Below are 11,712 nucleotides of genomic sequence, written 5' to 3'. Positions count from 1 at the left end.
AATATAATTAAATATAATTAAAAATAATTAATGTCCATACATATAATCAATATTTCTGTACCCCTCCAAAGAATGGCAAAGAGACAGCTTTTACATAGCTGTCTATTTTGTGTTCCCATTCCTTAGCAGCTTTCACCCTTGAAGTTTCTGCTTCTTGAGGTAGGGGTGGTACCTACTACATGTCTCCATGGCAGCCAGCACAGTCAAGTATGTAATTAAGCCCATAAAGCCCTACCATGAGATCTTATTCTAGAAGGTTCTTCCTAGCTGGTGTGGTTAGGGGTTGGGTTTCTGGAGTTTTTACTTACTTCAGAGAGAGTTTTATTTAACTGCTCTATATTCCTTTCTTTTTCTTCAAGCTCATTTGACAACTTCTGAGCTATCAGCTTTTCTTGCAAAAGTTTCTCTTGCATAGTCTAAAGTGAATGAAAACACAGGAAACAATTTTTAATTGTCATACTTCATATTAGCACTGACAAAAATACGCATCCTCAGTAAATTTCTGAGTTTCACTTATTCATTGCTTTTGTATTAATTCTTGATTTTTTATTTTCTCCATGTTCCACCTGGCAATATTCAGCTGGACCCCAACAGTCTTCTGTATGCCAACCCAGCTATTCCAAACATCAGTGAAACCCTGTCAGTAAGCAGCATCTGTTTAGAAACAAGACTATATGTATGCAAAACCTCACTCCAATACAGAATGCGTGGTCTAAAATAACCATGGAATATTGTTTATTTTGACCAAACAATTTCACTTGAAATAAGCAAAAGATTAATGGCAACTAAGCTTCACCTGTGCAATTCTGTATTTTAGCTGAAGATTTTTCCTTTGGCCTGTATTTTCCACAAGGACTATGGCATGGCTTCCTACAACCATTCAAGACACAGAACTCACCTCACCTTCCATATAGCCAAGAAGAAAGCCTGTGACAGCTCATACAGCAGCAGCAACCTCATTAAAACCATTCACACACAAGACAGAACAAAACAGCCTGTACAACTCTGCTGTGCTGAAAAAACAACTGCAGGCAATAAAGTAACTTATTTGTAGTTTAGGGTGTCATTTTTAAGAGAGAGAATAATTACTATTTTCAGTAATGTAAACAGCAAATTTCTAGGATGCTGAGGTACTTAAGTATTGGAGCTTTCCATGATTGACTGCCAGATCAGTCACAAACAGCAACAACCAGCCATCCGCTGCCAGATGGAATTAGCTGCTGTCAATTCCCCAGGTTTCGCCTACAGAGCTGAAACTGAGAAATCACAAGATATTTCCAAAGTGGATTTCTTGGGGTGAATTCAGCACAACCACAGGTGTCTTTATTGTTAAAAGCATTCATATTTATTCCACTAGATCTGTAGTCATGTCTTTCAAGGTCATCTGCCAAAACTCAGAAAGAGGAATATTCAAACCATCTTATCTGACTACCAGTAACAATTAATAGCGATTATATAAACTCCTGATGCTTTAAAACAGATCTTTTCAGCTTTCGTGAAGAAAAAAGATCCTCTTTTGTCATTAACAGTATTACTCATGAATCCAACACTGTGCTAGCACAGGGCATGTAAAACATCCTCTCCACCCCTAGCTCAGCAGGTTGATATGTAAAGCTTGTTGCCCAGTTTCGATTTTAAGATGCAAATCCAATCCCATCATGCTCAAACACAGCTGCAGCACCAGTAACAACGGTGCATGCCGTGGCGCAGTTCCGACTGTAACCTTCCACAGCCTGGAAACAGAGACCATGATGGGGGAAAGAGATAACATTTCACAAAACCATGGCTCTCAAGTTAACAAATGACACTGTCCCAGAAGAATTTTTTTTTCTTGAATCTCTATAGAAACAATCCAAAAAAATACTTCTTCCAAAGCAGAGAACTCTCTTACAGGGAATTCCATTGGGGAGCTGAAATAACATGCTACAGGAAGGTCTAAATCACTCTTCAGTAAAAGAGTGATTAAATTGCTGCACTATGACCCTTATTCAAAGACAGAAAAAAACCCTGAGCTCCCCTCCTGACAGAACCGCAGCAAATCGTGTCAAGGTAAGCTGGTTTGGGGGCCTCTGGAAAACAGTTGAGCTTTGGAAAAGAAGCCACGTTTACCAATGTGAGAACTGCTCCTAAGGTGTATGAAGAACAGGGCTTTCAGGGCACCAGTAGCACATAGGAGACTATGTCTATATACAGGCCTGCCCTTCACCACGTATGAGCCCTAGGGGGTGGATGAGAAGCCACTTAATTGACGTGCCAGCTATAAGAATTATTAGTGCTGACGAGAAAGCAGGTAGTAATGAGAGACAAGGCAGGGCTGACACTGAGTGGAGCTTTTAATGAATGGCCTGGCCACTCACGGGAGGTACGCAGCCTTGACAAAATCTCCAAGTGCATTCAGCAAAACACGGCACAAGCCGTGAGGAAAGACAGTGCTTTGCCAGCCCTTTGCAAAACTGGGAAATACTAGTGCTAAAATTTACGCACTGAATATGGACTAAAACACCCCACACTTTATTTTCAGGTAAGTAGTAAGTAGTAAGAAACGACTAGTTGTTTTCAAAACCATTTTTACACACTTGATCTGCTTCTCTGTTCACCCATGCTGCTCTTCAAAAGGAAATGCTGAAGCAACGTGCATCCTGAAGATAAGCCCTGCGAGAAAGCACAGCTTCATGCTCCAGTGGGAGGAAGGGGAGGAAGAAAGAGGGCCCTGCCCCACGTCAAAGGAAACGCTCTGGGTCAGGAGAGGGCAGGAAATAGCTCTGCTTCAGGCATTTCCTTTGTCGTGCTCGCAGATGAGCGGAACCTGCAGTGATACTGAACTGCTGCCTACAGTTTTTCTAAAACATTTTCTACTGAGCAAAACGGCCATAATGGGTCAGACTGAAGATCCCGCTATCTCCATCTGCAGCAGCAGCCAAACAGATGATGTTCAAGAAGGAGGAGGAGGACAGGTTAATGCAGGTGCCCCAAAGACCCCCCTGGCTTCCAAGTATCTTCAGATTTTAACAGTCTTTTATGACGAGCAAAGTCAGGGACACCCAGAGCCCTGGTTATGATAGATGCACTAGTACCACCACGTGCATGTTTCATGTTCGTGACAACACCAGCCACTAAAGGTTTGGCTGTGCAGCCTTCCCAAAGGTGAGTAGGTGGTGGGGATGACAGGTTCAGAAATATTACCTTCCCCAGTGTATTTTCAGGACTGCATCTGCTACTAAATTTACATGACTGTGCAAATCTACTCCAAAACCAACTTCTAGAATATTCCAAGCAACGTGCACATGTTCAGCTTGTGAGTTGCGCTGTTTAACGGTAACTGCTGTAAGTAGAAACGAGTGCTTACTTCTAAAAGATACACCCTGAAGTTTATTGCTCTCTGCTACCCTAATCTTGGAAGGTCAGAAAAAGAACACGTATATCAGCTTGGCTGAGCCCCCGCTGCTCTCCGTGCTGCGAGTCCTCCACACCTCACCATTAGTGTTTCCATATGCTTTCCCAAGTGGCATTACTGCCAGCCCAGCACAGCTTGGGTTCATTGTGGCCAACAGGATTGACAGATGTTCTTTAGGTAGCACTGCTGTCACACAATCCAACCTGACTTACTTCTACTGTCTTTTTTTGTACCAGAAAATGTTCATTTTGTGATATCTAAATTAATCATGTAAATATGGATTTTTTTTAAACACCAGAAAGAGAAAAATTACAGATGAGAGTGAAGATGTACTATGTACAAGCATATGTACATCTTGTCAAGACCAACCAGAATATTAATACCTCACTCTTCGGAGGGAAAAAAAAAAAAAAAATCAACCAAAAAAAACAATACAAGGAAAATCGAAATCATTCCACCATGATTATGAGCAAATAGAAACTAATACTACTTCATACACTGCTGTCTGATACAGAAATTATTTGATTTTAGCTTGCAAATTAAAACCAATGAACTGAAATACATTCTCAAGTGAAAGTTTACAATGTGGCAGAAGACAGGGAATAAAATGAGATCTTCTGAGCTGAAGATGAATTCTGTCTCTGTGCTGATAAAGGATTTCAGATTCTAATGAACTTATTTTCAATGCTTCCCAGGGAACAAATGGAAAACTGAGGAGATCAAGGATACAAAGAAGCTGCTGCAGTCTACATGTAATTTGAGTGTTAACAGCATTTTCGAATCTTATTTACTATTATTAAATACCTCAAAAGAGGAAAAGCAAGAGAAAGTCCTGGAGAACCGAGCACTACTCTGTTCACAGACTGTCACAACTACTCAGCATTTCCCAGTCTCAGCAACCTGAAGTCCCTTCAGACTCAGTGCACAGAACAGCCATCCGTACAAAAACGCACAAAGATCACTAGTCTCAGGATAAAGGTGATGGGAGAGAAAAAGATCAAGCTTAGATGAAAAGATTTAGGTTGACAGTAACACATTTAGGCAAGGTACGTGTATTTCTTACAAGCACGACATTCATGCAGTATATATGGAAATAATCTTAAGTAAATTACGAAGAGGGACAGAGAACCTCAGAAAGGTTACGGACTTCAACTTGAATTTTTAATTATGAAATATCCCAAACAACATTCGACTGCATAACCGTTTTTGCACACAACAGGCTGCTCCATGAAAACACCTCAACTTGATAAATTTTGTCTTCTTCAAACCTAGAAAAGCTTAAATGATTGATTTTGCTTTTCAATTAACAGATGGATGTTATGTTGCAACTTTAGTTCCCCTACTGCTTTTCTACTGGTGTATTTAATATACTGTAATTTAATCAAGCAAGAAAATGGTTGTCGACAGGACATTAAGTAACTTTCAAGTCTCAGAAGCCTGATGCGTTAATCTGATCCACAGAGCTGCAACTGACTCCTAGCTGACAACCTCTGCTGTCTTGAAAAATCCTTGACTCCAAGCTAGGTGTCCAAGATCCACCAAGAGAGTGGCGCGTCAGAAAGCAGCTGAAGAGGGCACTGCTTAAATGATGTGAAATGTGAAGTGGTAAGGGTTAGAAAGGCACCTGTCTCTGCTAAGGATCTCAGAAGTGACACTCCTAATCAGCACCACTTTTTGTACTCTGGGTGATCATCTGAACCTCCAAGTAGGATGGGAGGTTTCACTATTACCAACAGAGGCAGTCCTCACTCTTGAAACAGGCAGTTCTGACATGATACCCATCGGACCAGCAGAATAAGGACACTACACAGCAACAGTCTTTCACTTTATGTCGAATACCAGCAACATGCAAAACCACACAAACATCAGTAACAAATACATTATGAGCCTGCAAGAGAACACGGGTCAACTACAGGCCATAAGACTAAGTTCTGGGTACTTCCACCTTTGCCTCCTATCTGAGGAGATAAATGGATGAAATTCAACCTCAGTAATGCTACATTTATGAACTAAAAATGTACACAGCAAACAACAGAATACACACTCTTCCTTACCTGCATGTCTAAAATCAGTCCAGCTATCTGATTTTGCTGATTGTCTATGACCTAGAAGATAAAATTGAGTACTTTAAAAGGTTTGAATCTCTTCAAATCCTTTTTACAAAGATCAGCTCACAGCCGTGTAGCCATAGATTTTAAATGGAATCTTTGAAAATGTAAAGAACAAGACAGAGAGTTTAACTCTGACAGAACAGAAATCTCATGCAAAATAAACATACTGATCAGAAACAGACAGGTATTGAAATCTGAATTAGTAATGAATGTGTAATTCTTTAGTGAGATATTTATTGCTAACATAAAAAAATAAAGAAATGCAGGACTCCAGGTTAAAGATGCCATCAGCAGACCTTTTGCAGACTTACCTTATTGGCTTTCTCATTCTTTTCTCTGAGACATTCATTCTCACTCTGAAGCTGTTTTGTGTCCAATATGGGAAGGCGAATACCATCTTCCAGGCATTTTTCTACTTTCTGTTGCAAACTGCCATTCAACATGAAAGAAAAGTTAAGTGCATTGACAGAAACCAGGAGGGCTGTGCGTTCTAGTGAAAAATTAGAAAGTTGCGCCATCTCCCAACCAGAACTGTAAAACTGTACCTAGCAGAATCCACCCTTACGAATGAGCAACGCAAAAATCCTACGCTACTGAAGTGACTGTGGCACTGACAATAACAGATTCATGCAGGAATGGCTTTATGGTCCAGATTCTGTGCTGCATCTCCCAAAAGGCAGAGCTCCAGCAGTATGGCATAGGGAGAGAGGGCAGAGAGGAGCAAAGGAAAGCTGTGTGGTGTTCACAGCTGCTCTGTGAGGGGCAAAGCCAGCACCAGCATAGGTGAGAGGAGTCTTCGAACCACTCAAAGTTCCAGGAGCTTTGAAACCAGACCCTCTCACTGGGGCATGTATTACTCAAAGCAGAGTCAAGAACTGGAGGTTGCACTGATGGCCTATCCTTCATGCTCTTATGTCTTGTACTGGGAAACATAAAGCCACTCCTGCCAGCTGCTCCCACACAAGGGCATGACCTCCAGACCCTTCTGTAGCTCAACTCAAGCTCCTAGCTGTAGCTAGAGCCTCTGCCTGCTCGCCTGCTCTCAGAAAGGAAATACATTTTATTAGTGTTAATCTTGCTGTCTAATTTAGAAACCAGAGGCCACCTCAACTATCTGTAGACTTTCAGAGGAGACAAAATGATCCCCATCTAGATTAGGAGGGCACGAAGAAAAAAAAAAGGCCTTTCGTTGGTAAGATGGAAACAATGCATCAACAATTTGGCTGGCAAGGTGTCCCAACCAGCTTGACTTTCATCGTGGAAACACTTTCAGACTCCTGCGGCATGTACTTTTACCCACTGGAGGGACAGTGAACTGTAATAACATCCATATAAATTATTAAAAGTGACTCCCCCCTGCTTCCCTCCTCCCCTCCTTTTTAAAAATAAGTGTTTAACTAGCTCCCCTGATTTGGAATGTATCACAATAACAATGTCTCCATGTCTCACCTGGAATCTTCTCAAGGCTATCTGTCCCATCTGTTTTTTCTTAGTTATCCAAGCTGAATGACAGTAGATTAGCTAGACCAAAATCTCCCTGTAAACACCCCCACCCTCAGTGAAAAGGTAAGAAAAAGCTACAATTTATTTAAATCTTTGACCCTTCCGTGGTATATCCATCAGGCAATATCCAGGGAGCTTTTCCTCAGCTCGTGACAGGATTGGTTATCAAACAGGAGTGCTGACAACTTCTTATGACGCCCCTTTGCTACCCGTGTTTGACATCTTGACATCAGGTGGGAAAGCACACCCGTTTCAGGGACACCCCAGCAGCTGTTCATACCTCTGCACGGTGGTGACCAGCTCTTTTTCTTTTTTCTTCTGACACGCCAATTGCAATTCCCTCTCTCGGCACTGTGATCGGGCCTCTCCGAGCTTCTTTTCTAACTCAGTCACCGTTTCTTGAAGTTGCTTGTTCTTCTCTTCTAGAATTTGTAGCTAACAGAGGGTGCATTAGTTGGACACGACGCCACACGAGCAGAAGGCCACAGCCTTGCAGTTACCTTCTGTAAAATCTTAGGCTCGTTTCACTTATCTGAGTATGAAATTTCTAATAGCTACAGCACTTGCTAAAACATTGAAACACTTCTCTTCCTAAACAGATGTGGGGAAAAAAATAGATATTGACACAGTAAAAGATTTGACAATGGATGTTAGGGAGCTTGCTTTTATTTTTGAAATGTAAACCGAACTGCCTTTACCTTACCTGCTTTGTCTGCCCTTGTATATCATCCAGCGTTGGCAGGTCAGCCAGATATTTTTCTAAGGTTTCAATTCGTCTTTGCTTTTCTTTGTTTTGCTCAGACTCTTTCTGGCATTTCTTTTTCAGGCTATTAATATATCGGTCTCTAGTTTTAAGCTAGAAGGAAGTGAGAGGACATGTTTTATGATTACAGTGAAAAATAAACTTGCTTTGAAAGAAGAGCTTGGTCACTCGTCAAGAACTGTACAGTCAGCTGCATGAAAGGGTTGGTTACCACAAAAACAAAACCAAGGAATGATTAATCCCAGCAGCTCCAAGTCATAGACGCACACGCAAGCTCTGCCCAGGACACTCCATATGCTTTACGAACCGAAAACACAAATAATTCAACCATTAAAATATTCTTAATTTTTTCCCCAACGGTGATGTTCATACGCAACAAATTATGAGGAAATACTGCAGTCAGTCCTCTTCCCCAGCCTGGGAAAACAGCTTAAAGCACAGAGAGCAAGAACTTAACCTAACAAGATCTGGAGCCGAAAACCTGACTTTCATGCAGTCTGACAATTAGATCAGAGGACGCCAGGACAGAATAGTGGCCTTCTTAAACGCCTTTTTTACATGCATCTTAATGGTCCATCAGCCTGCAAAAGGTTCTTTTTATATTGTGTTATTGCATTCCTGGTACTTACTTTGCTTTATTACCTAGGTCAAAAAAGCAGGAAGGCAGGCAGGAAGAGGTATCTCCCAGTCGTAGTCCGATTTAACAAAAAACAGATCTCTATTGCTTGAACTAAAGTGCGGTAATTCACAGGTAACAAGGACTTGGCACTACAGTAAATGCTAAACGTACTTTTATTTCAGTGCCACAGTTCAGTGTCAATATCAGAGCTCAGTTACAGAGCCTGCTGAAAAGTTTCAGTTGAGTATCTGAAAAGCTTTTTCAGAGACAGCCGTCTAGATGTGTTAACAAAAACTAAGCCTTGCCAAAAGACCAAAAATCTTTGTATCTTTTATTTTATCAAAACCTCAAGACTGAACATGGTTTTCAGGCTGCTTTAAAATCTTTCTGATTAACAAAGCCCAAGCAAACCCCGCATTCAGTAAGGCAAACCTGCAACTCCGCAGGATCTTCTGCCACAGTATGTGCTTCAGAACCACATACTGCCCCTGCCCCGCCACGGCCCAAGCCTTCAGGCAGTGATACGATTACACACACGTAAGCCAGCGTGGCACAGGAAGAAGTGCCAGGAGTCTGATGACCCTTCGCTAAGCAAACTCCTTCCCCCTGTTTCTCACACAGCACTAAGGATGGAAGTTGACCAGTGAGAATACTTGCACAACAAAGATGATATGGTTTCCAAATCCTCTTGTCCTGCACACACACCATATGGAATATCCTCTCCCGTAACCTCTTTCCTCCTCAGAGCTACCAAGTTTGCCTTGGGATTCCTCCTGCCCTCTCTAAATCCCCAGCATCACCCCAAGGAGTCTTTCCACCTTCTGTCACCTGAGATGAAAAAAACGGTGGGTTTTTCTCCCACTCACTCTCACTGACTGTGCTGAGGGGAAAATAAGCTTTGGATTTTATTTTTTACAATTTCCTCTTTCATATACACACTGCTGACAACTTTGCTGGGACAGGAAAAAATAGGAAAGCTCTTGTCTCTTAGCAATTAAAGAACAATGGAAAGCCAGGCCAAAGAAACCGTAAGGGAGAACAACTCTGCAAGCTGTCAGCAGCACCTTACAGGACTCCTTCACAATTCCCTATAGCAGGAAGAGGAGCCAGCAGGTATGGGTGTCTGAACTGAAGCATATCTAGCCCAGCAGTCCAACTGCCAGATGAAATGCCTCAGAACTGAAGTGAGGGCTGAAAAATCTGCAGATGCCAAGAGGCACATTCATGCATGGCAGAAGGGAAAGGAAGAACCTCAGCATTTGTGACACAGACTCTAATAGAGAGTACTGTAGTACCAACTGTAACAGGCTCCCTCAGCTGGGAAGCTGTGAGAAGCTACCATAACTACCAGCCAGCCACAACAGGGAAGCTTTTTTCAGGCTTCTGAAATTTCACTGCCAATTAAAGAGCTCTTGATCACCTCAGTCCTACACTGTCTACAAATGGAACCTAGGGGGAAAGGGGGAAAAACCCCTTTTCTTTAGTCACTAGAATTATTCACAAGGTGGTACAAGTACTTCCTTGTTTGGTATGTCTGCATGGGGCCAAGACAGGTATGACGCCAGCAGTGAACAAAAAGCACCTCTGATCTCTGCTGGCCCTGCAGTTTCTCAAAAGAAAAGCATCTAGTACATCCATCCTGATGTTAGAAGGGACATACTACTTCAGAACAAGAGGCCTTCTAGCCTGCTATCTCATCTCCAATAGCAGCCATAAGCAGATGGCTACGGCAGGGGAAGAACAAGGAACGCACCTTTTCCCAAGCTCCAGCTGCTTTCACCTCAGGGGCTCTCCCAAGGCAGTTATTATTTCAGTGCATTTAGAACAAAGCAGCAATTCCATCAACCCACTCATTTTTTGCTTGAGCTCACCTCTTAGATGTTCTTTCTGAAGGCTGCTGTGGATACTATAGGTTTGCTATAGAGAACTGGCATGAGGAATCGTCTCTTTTTGCTGATCAAGTACTTGGCTCCTAGAGCTCTGCTAGATGTTCCCTCGCTCCTGCAACGGGAGCTGCAGTGAGGAGCTGACTTCCCTCTGTCTTTCTCAGACTGCTTGTGGCTTTGCAGACTCCACCACATTCCCCTTTAGTCGCTTCTTTTCTAGAGTAAATATTCAGCCATTCCTCCTCTGATTTTCTGATGGGTATCTGCTTTGTTGCCCTTCTCTGAACCTTTCCCAGTTCCAAGACATCCTGGTTTTGTGATGAGGGAGACTTTCCTAGTCTCCTCACCACTAACAAATGATGGTCAAGGAAAGAGGAGCGCTCCTTATGTTTTTTCCCCTCCCACCTACAGCAAATGGTTTGTCTCTTATTGTCAAAAACACACCACCTGTAGATTGTATTTGAATGCTTTAGGTTAAGAACTCCAACATAGGAAAAGATAAAATGATTTGCAAAACTGGGGCAGGCAGAGAAATAAAAATGTATGTCAGCAACCTTGATCTAAGCTTCTGTGTGTTCTTTTAGAATACCCTTTGAAGCAAAGCTTGCTCGAATGTTAACAGCATTCTCCTCACTCCCTGGCCAAATCTGGCTTTGGGCTGAAAAAACGTACCCTCTCCGAAGAGGTAGGCATTTGCTTGGAAATAATTCTAGAACAGCTATTGGCAACAATCCCTCTCATCAGTACAGAAAATGTATTTTTGTCCCCTACCGTCAGTCACTGCCTTGGGACAGCAAGGTTTTGGGCTCTGGGATGATCTCCCTGTAAGCACAGCAGAGGAACTCCAGAGAGAGCTGTCCCCAGGCTCAGCATTCAGCCTCGGGTTCCCAGTCTCTCCCATCCCTGTAGGAACACAGCACAGCTCCTTCCTCCCTCCCCAGTCTTCCCTCAAACAGAAGGGGACTAATTTTATGACAGAAACACATGCTCTCCTTCCCTGCCCTTTCTCTCCTTGAGAGCCTTTTGTTCAGTGCACAGAATGGATGGGTGTCAGGGGGTGAATTGGGCCCCTAGCTACAGACCAGCTCACGGACACAAGCACTGCTGCACAGGTCCTCACCACTGCCACCACCTACAGCAGCAGTTCCTACAGTGAGGAACACAAGCAGTAAACGCTGAGACAGGAGGAAGCAGCAGCATCCCATTTCTACCCTTCCTGAAAAGCATACTGCAGGGTTCACAGGAAACATTCAGGCAGAATTTGAAATTAATTATACTTTTTTATCTGCCACTTCACTGTTGCTACTACCCCCTGAATCTGCATTAATATAAAACTAAGCCCAGTATAAGGCCCAGTGATCAAAGAAGAGAAGGTAACAATGACAATGTATCACTAAAACATTCATTAGGAACCCCTTGGTCAATGGCACATTCCT

The 11,712-nt window shown here is 42.6% G+C and overlaps 1 protein-coding gene across 1 annotated transcript in view; it reads right to left on the bottom strand.

Annotated features, from left to right (window-relative positions):
* Positions 1-308: 308 nt before the first annotated feature.
* LOC104491872 (centrosomal protein of 85 kDa-like) overlaps positions 309-11,712 on the bottom strand; it is a gene marked incomplete at its 3' end in the record, with an annotated part of 27,394 nt that continues 15,990 nt past the window's right edge. Inside the window, exons 4-8 of the mRNA XM_010134350.1 lie at positions 7,712-7,864; positions 7,289-7,443; positions 5,817-5,934; positions 5,449-5,499; positions 309-416 (exon numbers count right to left, since the gene is read on the bottom strand). Coding sequence (XP_010132652.1) covers positions 309-416; positions 5,449-5,499; positions 5,817-5,934; positions 7,289-7,443; positions 7,712-7,864 — 585 coding nt within the window. The remainder of the gene's footprint in view (positions 417-5,448; positions 5,500-5,816; positions 5,935-7,288; positions 7,444-7,711; positions 7,865-11,712) is intronic.

Source organism: Buceros rhinoceros, unplaced genomic scaffold (assembly GCF_000710305.1).
Source record: "Buceros rhinoceros silvestris isolate BGI_N320 unplaced genomic scaffold, ASM71030v1 scaffold30904, whole genome shotgun sequence".
NCBI lineage: Eukaryota > Metazoa > Chordata > Aves > Bucerotiformes > Bucerotidae > Buceros > Buceros rhinoceros.
Note: the sequence above shows the minus strand (reverse complement) of the source record. Positions and strands in the feature narration are given on the sequence as shown.